Genomic DNA, 16064 nt, shown 5'->3' on the forward strand with positions numbered 1-16064 from the left:
GCTCACTGGCTGAAAACACCTGACTATCAGCTACAGATTAACTGATACAGCACAAGCCTCTCCTACAGGATCATCGATATGGCACCGAGAGCTCGGTGGTTAAAGCCCCAGGCTACTGACTGGAAGTTTGAGAATTCCCAGTAATGCTGAGACGAGTCCTGGTGCAAGCGCTCAGATGGAAGCCCCTTTCGTGTAAAAGCATCAGGTAAATCTGAATAAATATAAATCACATATTTGTAGCAACTGAATAGTTTTATTAAAAAAATTTATTGGCGTGAGTGCTGGATGTCATTCAATACAAAATCAAGCTACAAACATTGAGTGCTGACCAAAAAGTGATACACGTTTCAATTTACTGTAGCATAAAACACCATTTACAAATGACTCTGTGAGCTGAACTTCATGATATATGACTGAGAGCTCAGTGGACGCAGTAACACTGTCAGATCCCCAGGCTGGATGTTACAGGACATGACTTCAGCTGTCCACCGAGGGCCGGGAGACAGGCGTGGCCCCTTCAGCCTGGGAGGAGGGTGGAGTCGGGTCTGTATACAAAAGAAAAAAACCTAATTAAACATCCTGCATGTGTCTGTATAAAACTTAGCACACATGCACAGAAAGTGCTGGGATCAGAATTAAAATGAAATAAGTACAGAAGTGAAGGAGGAGAGGGTGAAGTAGTCACTCACATGTGCCGTTAGGGGCCCCGGTATGCTGTGAGCCCATCATCTGCCCTGTCCCTCCACTGCCTACTGGACGACCTAACAACACACACAACAGGAAACTGAAATCTGGACTCCATACATACACAGTAAGTGCGTGAATCTTTATTCTTTATTAAAACTAATACGAAGCCTTTATTCCTCCAGCAGTGTGTATTTGATGAAGGTATATGTAGGAGAATGTACCGTGTAGAGGGTTAAACGCAGGTCCACTGCCCTGTGAGGCTCCGCCCTGTTGCTGTTCCAGCTGCTGGCGTGCCTTTAGCTCAGCGTACTTCACCTGCTCCATGTGGAAGTTCTGCCTCTCCGACAGCAACTGCTGGCGCTGCTGCTCCAGCTGTACCACACACACACACACACACACACACACACACCTTACAGTGACCAGTAAAATATACATGATGCTGACCAAATGTTCTGGAGCACTACAACCTCTCACCACTCTGACACGATTACAGTAAGTTATAAGAGACAGTAAGCTGTTGTGTTTAACTCACAGCCTCTTTCTCTCGGTCCATGATGGTCTCCAGCTCCTCGAAATGCCTTAGTTTGATCTCCAGCTTCTTCATCTGAGTCTCTACCAGGAGAGCCACAAGAGATTTAATCTTCCTTTCCTCCACAGCGGCCAAGTGCTAACGGGAGCAGAAGAGAGAGAACAGTTTTAAGGGGTATAAACATCTGGGACAAACTGTTTACAGGATAATAAATACAGAGAAGGTCAGAGACTTCTTGTCTACTACACCTTGCTCGGATGTGAGGTGTGCGTTTGATAAACTGGTTGTTCCTTACCTTGGCCTTGGTGGCAGCAGAAGCCAGGGCAGCTGCAGCTGCTGTGGCAATATTTGCTTCAACCAGCTCGAGCTCCACCCTCTTCCTTCTCTCAACATGTTCCCCTTGTGTCCCCTGGGCCACTTCCATCCCTTCCTCTTCACCACAGACAATCAGAAACACACACACACACACGCACAGAAAAAAGTGGTAATTAAGCAAGCAGTTTAATCCTTAACACATGCACATTATATTTCGGAGCTTGGGTCATTTTAAAATAATATATTTATGAAGCATTAGTGCTGAAAACACAAACCAGCTTTGCTCTCCTCTCCTTTCTCTCCTTCTGACTCATCCTTTTCTTCATGCTTTACTTGCTCCCCCTCTCCTGAGGTGTTCTCCCCCATCGGCTGATACAGCAATTAAGAAAAAGAGACAGAATTAAAAAGGAGGAAAGGACGAGGATGATAGAATATGAACCGCTTTAATTAGCTGATGTGTTTGTGTATAATGATCAGTTGAAGTAACTGGGCTGTCGCACCTTTTCATGGTGTTCTGTGTCAAACTCCAGCTTATCCAGTCTGGGTCCATCTAGAATGAAGATCACAAAATGTTCAGTTACCCCACACACAACTGCTCATAACGACAAAGTTTCATTATGTTTTTTTTGCAAAAATAAAAGAGTGAAATCTCTCAGTTAGTTATGCACTCGGACCGTGGGCTACAGAAAATCGAGAACACTGCTGGAGTCTACAGACATGAAGCGTAAGGAAATGTCTGTGGCTAAACTCAGTAACCGGGCCAGAACAGCCATGGTCAGAGGTGTGACCAAGAACCCAGTGTCCACTCTAACAGAGCTTCACAGAAATGGAAGAACCTGCAGGAAAAACAACCATCTCTAAAACACTCCATCAATCAGAACTTTGTGGTAAAGAGGCTAGAAGTGAACTTGGACTTCAAGTACTACTTGGGGAAAACCAGGCACTGCTAAGGTGAAGCATGGTGGTGTTAGCATCATGTTGTGGGGCTTCTTTAGTGCCAGGGACACAGAGACTGGTCAGAGGTGATGTGTGTAAAGAAATAAAAAATATGTAAAAATAGACAAATATGCATATTAGAAATATGTAAAGCTTTATGTCTATAAATTATTTCCTCTAGAAAGATGTCTAAAAACTGCATACAAAAATTATTTCAAGACAAAACAATGTAAGTTTCTGAAGATATTTTTGTCTGTACATTTGTAGCAGCCTTCAGTGCTTAAGAGAGTCAGAGTCTAATGTTGCCCCCTGCTGGCAGTCCTGCAGTACAGCCTGAGTGTGCACATGTACAGTGTACAGTATACAGCTAAAACCCAGTACCAGTCTTTTCCAGTTGCTCTGCCTCGGCTCCAGAAGTGTTACCCGACTGCAGTCCGAAGGTGGGCTCAAGTTCAGATAAACTAGCCCCAGGATCTGGCATTCTGAGGACAGGGGGATTGAACAGCTCCGGAGAAGCTTGTTCTCGAACGCGAGAGAACTCCTCTGAGAACGAGACGAGAAACAAAAGAGACAAAAAGATTACATCAATGACATTCTCATAAACTGATCACTAAAATGGTTTTCTTTCATAGCAGTTGGGACTCACACACACACACACACACACCCACACCCACCCAGGGCAGCCTTGGCAGCAGCAGATGCTACTCTGGGGTCCACCACAGAGGCGAGGAAAGCCACAGTGCTCATGACGGGGTTTCCTGACTGGCTAAAGGGAACAGGCTGGTAGGCCAGCGGACCCATTGACGCTTCAGAGTTCTCCAAGTACGGGTCCTCTATAGGCAAGCGGAGGAAGTGCAGGATACACTCATCCTGTGTGCGGCTTCCCACATGCTCAGAGACCTTATTCCAGTCATCTTTATACATCTCTAATGCCTGAGACGGGGAGAGAGCAGTGTCAGGAGAAAGACAGTACACATCACTGAATTCTATGCTGCTTGGTCAGAGTGATGTATGTAGCTGGATTTACCTCCAAAAGCAGGAGAGTTTCTTGTTCTGTCCACTCACGTCCTGCGTTTGCTCCTTTAGTCTACAGAGTGGGTAACAAACACAATCACTGCTTCTGGTTTAGCACAACAGACAGCCTCCTGAAGCACAGATATGGTGTGTGTGTGTACCTTGGGATGCTTCTTTGCATAAATATCAGTTCGAAGGCCAAAGTTTTGAAGGTCTGAAGGTTTTTCTTTGCTTTTCTCTGGGAAATGAAGCATATGCTGAGAGGCTGAAACCTACACATACACACACACACACAACAGAAAACAATCAGAACACCACACACTGTTACAACTACATTCTTTTTGTGTGTGTGTGTGTGTGTGTGTGTGTGTGTGTGTGTGTGTGTACCTGCAGTGGTCTGTGCTGTAGAGGGACCAGGGCTGAGGGAACATCTGTGAGAACATTAAAGTGAGGTGTAGGTGGAGGGCCCATAGGAAGAGGTCTGCTCTCAGCATCCACCTGGTAATTAATCAGACCCCACTGCTCCAGGAAGGCATGGACCCTACACACACACACACACACACACACTCAGAACACATCCGGCCTGCACCTTTGGTTGTAATAGATTACAGGTTCTTGTAGTGGACGCTCCACATGATTTAAGACTAATAATAAACAGATTTTTAAAATGTACTGGTCATCAGATCGCTGTGGTATAAGCAGCACACACACACACACACACACACACACACACACACACACACACACACACACACACACAGAGCTAACCTCATAAGGGCACACACATCTCCTGTAAGGTTCCGTCTGCAGGAGGTGGAGGTCAGGTACTCCTGAGGGTTTAGCCGATACGTGTCGATCATGAAGTTACGATAAGCCAAATATCTGGACATTAATAACATTCAGAGAGAACACATCACACTCCAGTATACACAAAAATATCTGCACCCTGACTATCACACATATGGCTGTGATGGTCATAGAGAGTATAAATGTGGTGTGTGTGTGAGAGAGAGAGAGAGACACACGCACATCTCTGGAGATTTGGACTTGTTCTTCCCGTTGAAGAACTCAGGCAGTGCTCTCCTCTCTATCCGGTGAATACTGAAACAGAGAACAGGTTACACCTCCATCCCACTACACACTGCCTTCATCAGCACAATTAGTGTCACAAAAAAAACACAAGAAGAACTTGATTCCACAAGACCATGCCTCTTAGATACTCAGTGCTGCAGCAGAAATAACCTTAAATCATACTTTAAAACAGGGAGGAAACTATTTTAAAATATATGTGAGTATATTAAATTACTATTGATTAAATATTAATTATTATAATAAACCTTTGGCTATGTGACCTTGCTGTGACCTTGATCCTGTTTGGTTTAAATCTTAAACAATCATTTTATCTGCAGTGTACTGAGATAAATCCATATGCACTACATTGCCAAAAGTATTGGGACACCCCTCCAAATCATTGAGTTCAGGGGTTGGACTCGGCCCCTTAGTTCCAGTGAAAGGAACTCTTAATGCTTCAGCTTCATACCAAGACATTTGGGACAATTTCATGCTCTTTGTGGGAACAGTTTGGGGATGACCCCTTCCTGTTCCAACATGACTGCAGATGTGGAACACCTTTGGGATGAATTAGAGCGGAGATTGCGAGCCAGGCCAAATGTTTTTGGACGTCTGTCTTCACATGCACATGAATGTAATATGGAGTTGTCTCCCGCCCTTTACAGCTATAACAGTTTCAACTCTTCTGGGAAGGCTTTCCACAAGGTTTAGGAGTGTGTTTATGGGAATTTCTGACCATTCCTCTAGAAGCACATTTGTGAGGTCACACACTGATGTTGGACGAGAAGGCCTGTCTCGCAGTCTCCACTCTAATTCATCCCAAAGGTGTTCTATGGGGTTGAGGTCAGGACTCTGTGCAGGTCAGTCAAGTTCCTCCACACCAAACTCACTCATCCATGTCTTTATGGACCTTGCTTTGGTCACTGGTGTGCAGTCATGTTGGAACAGGAAGGGGTCATCCCCAAACTGTTCCCACAAAGAGCATGAAATTGTCCAAAATGTCTTGGTATGAAGCTGAAGCATTAAGAGTTCCTTTCACTGGAACTAAGGGGCCGAGTCCAACCCCTGAAAAACAACACCTGAACTCAATGATTTTGAGGGGTGTCCCGAGACTTTTGGTAATATAAGTGTAAATCCTGCAAATGATTGATCATCGCTCTTGAGTGATCATGATAAGAATCTCAGACAGAAAGACACCCTTAAATCCATGACAGAGGTTATTGCGTTTCAATAATAGATTAAATTATTATTGTTCAATACATTTATATCATTAACTGTAATACACCACTGTCTATAAACATCTATCATCACCACAATCATTTTGGAGTCTTTTCTTTTTTAAATTATTTTAATCTTAATTTTCAGCACTGCTAACATACTGCCTTTGTGTGTAATATGTGCAGGAATAATGATTATAGAGGCACTGAGTGAGTGAATGAAGAGGTGTGTGTATGTTCCAGTGTAATATCAACTCTGCCAGGTGTGTGAAGAGGCGAGTTACAGACTGAAATGTGTCTCTAATACACACTACAGTTAGAGATGATGTGGCTGTAGGGAAGATTTACCAGTTGTAGTCAAACCAAGAGGCGTAGCTGGGAATGATGATATGATGAGTCTGCTTTATGGCGCTCTCCTCTTCTTCCAGCCCACGCCCAAACTCCCGTCCCTGATCCTCATCATCCTGCGCGCACACACACACGTACCTATTAGTGTACCTACCTCTCATAAAAACATAACTATAATAAAGGTCAGGAAAGGTGAAGTCAGTGATGTCAGTGACACCACTTACCCTGAATCCAGACAGGAACTCGTCTTCTTGGTCATCTTATTACATGAAAAAAAAAAAAGTCATTTTATATATATATGTACACTATATTGCCAAAAGTATTCGCTCACCTGCCTTGACTCGCATATGAACTTAAGTGACATCCCATTCCTAATCCATAGGGTTCAATATGACGTCGGTCCACCCTTTGCAGCTATAACAGCTTCAACTCTTCTGGGAAGGTTTAGGAGTGTGTTTATGGGAATTTTTGACCATTCTTCCAGAAGCACATTTGTGAGGTCACACACTGATGTTGGACGAGAAGGCCTGGCTCTCAGTCTCCGCTCTAATTCATCCCAAAGGTGTTCTATCGGGTTGAGGTCAGGACTCTGTGCAGGCCAGTCAAGTTCATCCACACCAGACTCTGTCATCCATGTCTTTATGGACCTTGCTTTGTGCACTGGTGCACAGTCATGTTGGAAGAGGAAGGGGTCAGCTCCAAACTGTTCCCACAAAGTTGGGAGCATGGAATTGTCCAAAATGTCTTGGTATGCTGAAGCATTCAGAGTTCCTTTCACTGGAACTAAGGGGCCAAGCCCAGCTCCTGAAAAACAACCCCACACCATAATCCCCCCTCCACCAAACTTTACACTTGGCACAATGCAGTCAGACAAGTACCGTTCTCCTGGCAACCGCCAAACCCAGACTCGTCCATCAGATTGCCAGATGGAGAAGCGCGATTCGTCACTCCAGAGAACGCGTCTCCACTGCTCTAGAGTCCAGTGGCGGCGTGCTTTACACCACTGCATCCGACGCTTTGCATTGCACTTGGTGATGTATGGCTTGGATGCAGCTGCTCGGCCATGGAAACCCATTCCATGAAGCTCTCTGCGCACTGTTCTTGAGCTCATCTGAAGGCCACATGAAGTTTGGAGGTCTGTAGTGATTGACTCTGCAGAAAGTTGGCGACCTCTTCGCACTATGCGCCTCAGCATCCGCTGACCCCGCTCCGTCAGTTTACGTGGCCTACCACTTCGTGGCTGAGTTGCTGTCGTTCCCAAACACTTCCACGTTCTTATAATACAGCTGACAGTTGACTGTGGAATATTTAGGAGCGAGGAAATTTCACGACTGGATTTGTTGCACAGGTGGCATCCTATCACAGTTCCACGCTGGAATTCACTGAGCTCCTGAGAGCGACCCATTCTTTCACAAATGTTTGTAAAAACAGTCTGCATGCCTAGGTGCTTGATTTTATACACCTGTGGCCATGGAAGTGATTGGAACACCTGATTCTGATTATTTGGATGGGTGAGCGAATACTTTTGGCAATATAGTGTATATATATATATATATATATATATATATATATACACTATATATACTATATACACTATATATATATATATATATATATATATATATATATATATATATATATATATATATATATATATATATATATATATATATATATACATACACACACACACACACACAAAAAGAACCTTACATAAACCCATCTTACAAAGCTGAACACTAACGTGTAAACAAACCATTACATTGTCATACCCAAGTCAGCCATGGTTCCTCCTTTCACTGGTGTGTTCTCGCTGTCTTTCTTCAGGTTTACTGTCACCAATAAGGAAAGTAAAACATCATGAGAGATATAGAGCCAGGACTGCATTAGGCTTAGGATCAATTTAGAAAAGGAAACAGAAATCTTAGGGAAGACAAAAAGACATGAAATGTACTGTTTTTAGGCAGTTTGACTTCCTCCATGTTAGGCACAGGTATTGGGTCCTCCATGTCTTTAGTCAGGTCTTCTTCTGGTTCCACCTCTTCCTGCTGGCCACGCATCTTATACGAACTGCAAATGAAACATAATAATACATAAACTCACTACATATTCCTAATAAAATAGACAATCAGCATTAAAATGTATACAGTCATGCAGATACAGGTCCAAAGCTTCGGGTAATAAAATAAGAGAAAAAGTGTGCGACTTAAAAAAAATAAATAAAACTGCTGATCTCCAGGGATTTTCATACACAACATGGTGCAATAAACACCTACCCAGAATTACTCTAATGTTCCTATTAAAATGGCCAGTGGCTGAATATTACATACACACATTATGTATGTATGTATGTATGTATGTATGTATGTATATACACACACACCCACACACCCCCACCCCACCCCCACCCACACACACACACACCCCCACCCCACCTCCACCCACACACACCCCCACCCCACCCACACACCAGTCAAAAGTTTGGACACACCTTTTAATTCAATGTTTTTTGTTTAGGGATTTATTTTCTACATTCTAGAACAATCCTGGAGATTTCAAAACTATGAAATAACACACATGGACTTCAGTAATCCATATGTAATGACAACAAACAACAGTCAGTTGTTATTTTAAGACACGAAGGTCAGGTGTTCTGGAATAGTTCTTGCAAGAACAGTATTGTCAAGTGCATTTGCAAAACCCATCAAGCCCCATGATGAAACTGGCTCACATGAAGACCATCCCAGTAAAGCAAGACCAAAACTGACCTCTGCTGCAGAGGAGAAGTTCATTTAGAGTCACCAGCCTCAGAAATCACCAATTAACAGCACCTCAGATTAGAGGCGTTATGAAGGCTTTACAGAGCGTCAGTAGCAGACATATCTCAATATCAACTGTTCAAAGGACATTATTGTGGATTTCGGCCGCCTTCAGCATTGATTTACAGTGTAGAGAGAAATAAACATCAGGAAAGACCATGGAATTAGAAGGTGTGTCCAAACTTTTCACTGGTAGTGTGTGTGTGTATTTTATATATATATATATATATATATATATATATATATATATATATATATATATATATATATATATATATATATATATATATATATATATATATATATATATACACACACACACACACACACATATATACATATACACACACACACACACACACATGGACGCCACCCCCAAAAAACTGGGATGCTGGAGAATTCTGCATCCCTTTCCCCAACTGAACGCAGAGCCAGCAGTCAAGGACAAGCGTGATTAAATGAATGGGGCATTTCGATTGGCCAGACTCGTTCCTCCAGCCGTACTGTATTTAGATTTTCAGCATCCCCGCACCTGTTTGCCTTCCTAAACAACGCTACGTGTTCTTATTAACATTTTACTTCATTTTAATTAATGTTTATATATTGTAATTAATAATACATATACACTATATTGCCAAAAGTATTCTCTCACCTGCCTTGACTCACATATGAACTTAAGTGACATCCCATTCCTAATCCATAGGGTTCAATATGACGTCGGTCCACCCTTTGCAGCTATAACAGCTTCAACTCTTCTGGGAAGGCTGTCCACAAGGTTTAGGAGTGTGTTTATGGGAATTTTTGACCATTCTTCCAGAAGCGCATTTGTGAGGTCACACACTGATGTTGGACGAGAAGGCCTGGCTCTCAGTCTCCGCTCTAATTCATCCCAAAGGTGTTCTATCGGGTTGAGGTCAGGACTCTGTGCAGGCCAGTCAAGTTCCTCCACACCAGACTCTGTCATCCATGTCTTTATGGACCTTGCTTTGTGCACTGGTGCACAGTCATGTTGGAAGAGGAAGGGGCCAGCTCCAAACTGTTCCCACAAAGTTGGGAGCATGGAATTGTCCAAAATGTCTTGGTATGCTGAAGCATTCAGAGTTCCTTTCACTGGAACTAAGGGGCCAAGCCCAGCTCCTGAAAAACAACCCCACACCATAATCCCCCCTCCACCAAACTTTACACTTGGCACAATGCAGTCAGACAAGTACCGTTCTCCTGGCAACCGCCAAACCCAGACTCGTCCATCAGATTGCCAGATGGAGAAGCGCGATTCGTCCCTCCAGAGAACGCGTCTCCACTGCTCTAGAGTCCAGTGGCGGCGTGCTTTACACCACTGCATCCGACGCTTTGCATTGCACTTGGTGATGTATGGCTTGGATGCAGCTGCTCGGCCATGGAAACCCATTCCATGAAGCTCTCTGCGCACTGTTCTTGAGCTAATCTGAAGGCCACATGAAGTTTGGAGGTCTGTAGTGATTGACTCTGCAGAAAGTTGGTGACCTCTTCGCACTATGCGCCTCAGCATCCGCTGACCCCGCTCCGTCAGTTTACGTGGCCTACCACTTCGTGGCTGAGTTGCTGTCGTTCCCAAACACTTCCACGTTCTTATAATACAGCTGACAGTTGACTGTGGAATATTTAGGAGCGAGGAAATTCCACGACTGGATTTGTTGCACAGGTGGCATCCTATCACAGTTCCACGCTGGAATTCACTGAGCTCCTGAGAGCGACCCATTCTTTCACAAATGTTTGTAAAAACAGTCTGCATGCCTAGGTGCTTGATTTTATACACCTGTGGCCATGGAAGTGATTAGAACACCTGATTCTGATTATTTGGATGGGTGAGCGAATACTTTTGGCAATATAGTGTATATATATATATATATATAAAAACATTCTTCTCACCCCTTTTTCCCTCCTTTCTTCCTGGACTCAGATGGAGGTGAGGGTGAGCGCCTTCTCTTCTTCCCAGATGTCTTACACTCCTTACGTGGAAGAAAACAAAAAAATGACTGAAAGTTCAAAAGCAGAGAAACGACAGGAGATGTGGGAAAAGGAGAGGGGGTGAAGCTCTACCTCTTCATCTCGTGGGTAGATGCGCCTTTGGTAACTCACGCTCCTTTTGATGTCATCCACCTCGTAGTCTTCCTCGTTCATCCACTCATTGAACATGTCCGTGTCGAGAACCCACTTAGCATGAACCTTAAAGGAATACGGAACATTCTGAGGAGTCTCTACAGTGTGTAAATGTACACACACCATGGGCCTTCTGTTCATTACAGTCCAAAAGTATGTGCACCCCTGACCATCACACCCATATGAGCATCTGTTCCCATAAAGTTTCAAATCACACAGTTGTGTAAGTGAACATCTTTGGGATGAACTGGAACTAGAGCATCCTCAACATCCCAACACCACAGTCTGATCTCACTAATGCTCTTGTAGCTGAATGATCATTAATCCCCACAGACACAATGGAGAACCTTCACAGAAGAGTGGAGCTGATTAAACCAGGAAAAGGAATAAACCAGGACCATTCACATGTGATTGTCAGGGGGGCGCATACTTTTGACCAGAACTCATTTGTACATGCAGGGGATAGATCACACAGCCTAAACTACTCTGAGCTCAGAGTGACTCACCCTCCAAGGTCGTTCTGAACTGGGGGCTTCCTCTACCTCCACATCCACATCACTGGCTAATAGCCACGTATCATAACTACAGATCACACACACGTCCCAATCACAATAAAGCATAGAATTTCAGTTTGTTGCCACAGTGTGTGTGTAGTATACATCTATACACACTCACCTGTCCGGATACATGCCCCAGTGCACCATAACATGCTGACTGACCCGCAGAACAGGTCTGAACCAGTCTTCTGGGGGGGACATACAACAGACGCACAATGGTAATGTAAATAGTCGCTAAAAAACGTTCACACACCCTGCCGTTAAAATGGTAGGTTTTTGTGATGTATAAAAAAAATGTACCCAAGATAAATCCCAATATTGTTTCAATATTATAACATTTAAAAAATTAAATGAAAGCAATCAAACATTTTAGGGGAAAGAAAATGAAAAATATAAAACGTCTACACTGTTGCTCAAACTGCAGAAGAAGTTACAGCTGGTTCTGAGAGAGAGGTGTCAGAATACACAGTGCACGACGGGTCAGGGCTGTTTGGGCAGCAAAACGGGAACCAACACTATATTAAGCAGGTGGTCATAATCTTATGCCTGGGTGGTGTATACACACACTCAAAGCTTACTGACCACTACACACACCTTCATCTACTGAAGTGAGAGTAGGGTAGATCTGATGGGTAGCTTGTAGCCTGTCCTCTGTGACCGAACCCTGAGAGAGAGAAAAACACAGAACAGTAAAAATCACTGTGAATAAGAAACTATATAAACTCCTGTCTAATACTTTTCTCCACCTTGTGTCGCATGATGATGTCTTTGAGTTTGCTGGCCTGCTTCTGGTCAAGCTCCGGTGACAGATACACCACAGGCCTGCTCAGGAGATTATTCTAAACACACACACACACACACACACACACACTGTGATGACTGCATGTCTCTTGTGCTGTCCATGTCCTTCAGTGTGCAGTCAGTACCTGCACCAGTGTTTTCTCCACACTGACAAACATCTCCACGTTGCGGTCCACTCGAGAAGCGTTCTGCAGGTCGAAGCGGCGCCTTACAGCAGTGAATAAAAAGTGAGAGTTTCATCACTATGTTTGTCAAGTAAAAGAACACATGCCTTATTTAAGCTGATACTTAAGAAAGACTTGTAAAACCTTGTGCCAGTGCAGTTCCCCTCTTCACCTGACCATGTGATAAAAACATACGAGTGAACACTCACCAGCCCTGCTCCGTTTTAAACTTGTACACAGAGCCGAGTATGTGACAGAGAGCACCTCCTAGCTTCATGTCCAGGAAACACTTTACCTGTGGAAAAAAATGTGAAATTTACAGCATGTGGGCATGTCTGAAAGGAAAGGAAAACCTGGCTATTAGAGGGAGAGCAGTGACTGACTGGCAGTTTAGTAAGGCCCGGGTCACTGGCTTTACGACCAAACACATCCTCCTGGAACTGCAGCAGCTGGATGACTAGTGCTGAGAGAGACTTGCTGGAAGGAGCATCAACCTGCACATACTGAGAAAGATAAGCTCATTAGTGTAGTGGCTCACAGGAGAGAGAGACAGTATTTCTCTAGGTCTGAGTGTAATCGTGATCCGTACAGCGAGAGAGTCCCATTTTGTTTTTCTGAATGATAACAAGCTTCATGTACTGCCAGAAACCTGATATGGATATTGTCATGGTAACCAAACCAGCTCTCTATTACAGAGTCTTACAAATTGTTGGAGGTGCCATGGCGACAAGTCAAGTGAGCGAGTGTGAAAGACCTGTGTCCTGTTCGTCCCATCATAAAGCACACAAAGGAAACCCTGCATAATCTGATCAACACAGAGCTGGGACCATCTGCTAAATTACTTTATTTACTAATGAGGGCACAGAGACAATAAGAGGAGGCACAGAGACACTGAGGGGGGCACAGAGACACTGAGGGGGAAGCACAGAGACACTGAGGGGGAAGCACAGAGACACTGAGGGGGAAGCACAGAGACACTGAGGGGGGGCACAGAGACACTGAGGGGGGGGGCACAGAGACACTGAGGGGGGGGCACAGAGACACTGAGGGGGGAGCACAGAGACACTGAGGGGGGGGGGCACAGAGACACTGAGGGGGGGCACAGAGACACTGAGGGGGGGCACAGAGACACTGAGGGGGGGGCACAGAGACACTGAGGGGGGGGGCACAGAGACACTGAGGGGGGGCACAGAGACACTGAGGGGGGAGCACAGAGACACTGAGGGGGGAGCACAGAGACACTGAGGGGGGAGCACAGAGACACTGAGGGGGGAGCACAGAGACACTGAGGGGGGGGCACAGAGACACTGAGGGGGGGGCACAGAGACACTGAGGGGGGGGGCACAGAGACACTGAGGGGGGGGCACAGAGACACTGAGGGGGGAGCACAGAGACACTGAGGGGGGAGCACAGAGACACTGAGGGGGGAGCACAGAGACACTGAGGGGGGGCACAGAGACACTGAGGGGGGAGCACAGAGACACTGAGGGGGGGGCACAGAGACACTGAGGGGGGGGCACAGAGACACTGAGGGGGGGGCACAGAGACACTGGGGGGGGGCACAGAGACACTGAGGGGGGGGGCACAGAGACACTGAGGGGGAGCACAGAGACACTGAGGGGGGGCACAGAGACACTGAGGGGGGGCACAGAGACACTGAGGGGGGGCACAGAGACACTGAGGGGGGGCACAGAGACACTGAGGGGGGGCACAGAGACACTGAGGGGGGGCACAGAGACACTGAGGGGGGGCACAGAGACACTGAGGGGGGAGCACAGAGACACTGAGGGGGAGCACAGAGACACTGAGGGGGAGCACAGAGACACTGAGGGGGGGGCACAGAGACACTGAGGGGGGGGCACAGAGACACTGAGGGGGAGCACAGAGACACTGAGGGGGAGCACAGAGACACTGAGGGGGGGCACAGAGACACTGAGGGGGGGCACAGAGACACTGAGGGGGGGCACAGAGACACTGAGGGGGGGCACAGAGAGACTGAGGGGGAGCACAGAGACACTGAGGGGGGGGCACAGAGACACTAAGGGGGGGCAACACTGAGACATTAAGGGGCAGAGAGAGGGGGGTGAGGGCGTGGGGGGTCATGGTGGCACATAGAAACGTGAGAGCCAGAGACGCTGTAGAGATGTAAACAAAACCCGTTAGAGAACACGTGTGTAGCTGTAGCACGCAGTCCAGCTGAAAACACGGTTCAGTCCGATACATAACGATGCAATGTAAGTTGTTGCTATTAACGCAGCTAATCGGCTGTTAACTGACAATTCTAATACACTTGAGGATTAATAGATGAATTATCTGAACATTCCCAACCCCAGAGTGAGACTGAGTCACGCGCCGCTCCTGTGACAGGTTAACATCGGCTAATGATAAAGGCACACTTAGCCACCTAGCTTTTCGCTTAACTCGTATTTTTACGTCACGACGTCACGTAGCCCGCTCTTACCTTTTTGTAATGCTTCCCGATCCAAGTGCGAATGGTTTCCAGTTGTGAGATGGTCTCTGCGCTTTCCCAGAAGTCAGCACATGGACCCCCGTCCTTTTTCCGACTCAGAGTCGTGCTGCCGGGGGCTTTATCTCCCGCCGAGCCTGCGGCTGAACATCCCGCAGTCGGCGCCGCCATTGTTACAGGGGAAGCGTTATAACACCTCAGAGCCGGTGTAGCGAAATTCACTTGACGCTGTGAAAAGTTGACGCACTCACTCAAACTCGCATGCGCACACGCTTGCGCATGCGCACAGCACGCGTGCATAAAACCTCGCCAAGATCTCGCGATATGTCCTACGTAGCGTATGGAAATAATTTAACCAACATTTGAGAGGACTTGGAACCTTAAAATAGATTCAAAAGTCTGTTCTCAATCCTGTAGTTTGAAAGCAAAATGGTCAAAAGGCTTCTGAGCTGGTAACAAAGACCTTTGGGGTGTTTTAATGTTGTGATGAGCACATTTAATGATTGTACTTTATTAATAATGTACTGTCTTATGAGCAGTTTCCTTAAAAATCCTATAAAATGCTTGTCACAGCGGTATAAAGTGTAGTCCATGTGTTACACCGATCATAAAATCAAGCTCACCAATCAATTCAAGTCGTTATTGTAGAATATAACCGAATTAAAGCCTGATACCACCAAGAACCTTCGGAGGAATTACAAATAAAACACATCGTTTGAGTTGGAAATATTTATCAATGAATGTGGAGACCACAGCGAGGTGCACTAAAGATTAAACAGCTTCCCAATATTAGCTCTCAGATATCTACCGAAAATTCCTCCTCTCCCCGTGTTAAAGGCTGGCTCAGCGGATGGCGCATGCGCACTGCACTCAGGGAGTGTTGGAGACGGCCAACCGCGCAGAGAGACGGGCAGGTCGGGAAAACCGTCTTCCACCTGAAGATAAAACATACCTGTGTCCAACTGGAGGTTCGCCGTGTCTCTGCGCGTGCCGTGTGGCC

General features: G+C 45.7%; 1 protein-coding gene across 3 annotated transcripts; it reads right to left on the reverse strand.

Annotated features, from left to right (window-relative positions):
- Positions 1-245: 245 nt before the first annotated feature.
- Positions 246-16008, reverse strand: smarcc1b (SWI/SNF related, matrix associated, actin dependent regulator of chromatin, subfamily c, member 1b). Of its 3 annotated transcripts, XM_058377407.1 has the most exons (29): positions 15873-16008; positions 15059-15292; positions 12981-13100; positions 12807-12892; positions 12559-12640; positions 12379-12471; positions 12227-12296; positions 11751-11820; positions 11582-11657; positions 11016-11141; positions 10845-10924; positions 8072-8187; positions 7890-7949; positions 6342-6376; positions 6118-6233; positions 4511-4582; positions 4250-4363; positions 3869-4022; positions 3643-3753; positions 3495-3554; positions 3142-3400; positions 2849-3010; positions 2032-2081; positions 1807-1900; positions 1512-1648; positions 1220-1354; positions 909-1059; positions 690-761; positions 246-545 (listed from the first exon to the last, which is right to left on the reverse strand). In XM_058377407.1, exons 1-29 carry the CDS (start codon positions 15921-15923, stop codon positions 478-480), a joined length of 3054 nt encoding a protein of 1017 aa, XP_058233390.1. In that variant the 5' UTR covers positions 15924-16008; the 3' UTR covers positions 246-477. The 3 variants fall into 3 exon arrangements, with proteins under 3 accessions (XP_058233390.1, XP_058233389.1, XP_058233388.1); XM_058377406.1 differs by lacking the exon at positions 15873-16008 and having other exon boundaries at positions 11751-11817; positions 15059-15364; XM_058377405.1 differs by lacking the exon at positions 15873-16008 and having other exon boundaries at positions 15059-15364.
- Positions 16009-16064: the final 56 nt, after the last annotated feature.

The sequence above is a fragment of the Hemibagrus wyckioides genome, linkage group LG24 (assembly GCF_019097595.1).
Source record: "Hemibagrus wyckioides isolate EC202008001 linkage group LG24, SWU_Hwy_1.0, whole genome shotgun sequence".
Classification (NCBI taxonomy): Eukaryota; Metazoa; Chordata; class Actinopteri; order Siluriformes; family Bagridae; genus Hemibagrus; species Hemibagrus wyckioides.

What these genes read in the sequence shown, in the direction of transcription:
- smarcc1b (XM_058377405.1), bottom strand. Translation starts at nt 15,364, where the DNA reads ATGCACGCGTGCTGTGCGCATGCGCAAGCGTGTGCGCATGCGAGTTTG. An exon ending in AGAGCAACTGGAAAAGACTG is followed by an intron (nt 2,082 to 2,848) that starts GTACTGGGTTTT and finishes TCTTCATTCTAG; the next exon opens with ATGGACCCAGACTGGATAAG. An exon ending in ACACAGAACACCATGAAAAG is followed by an intron (nt 1,901 to 2,031) that starts GTGCGACAGCCC and finishes TTGCTGTATCAG; the next exon opens with CCGATGGGGGAGAACACCTC.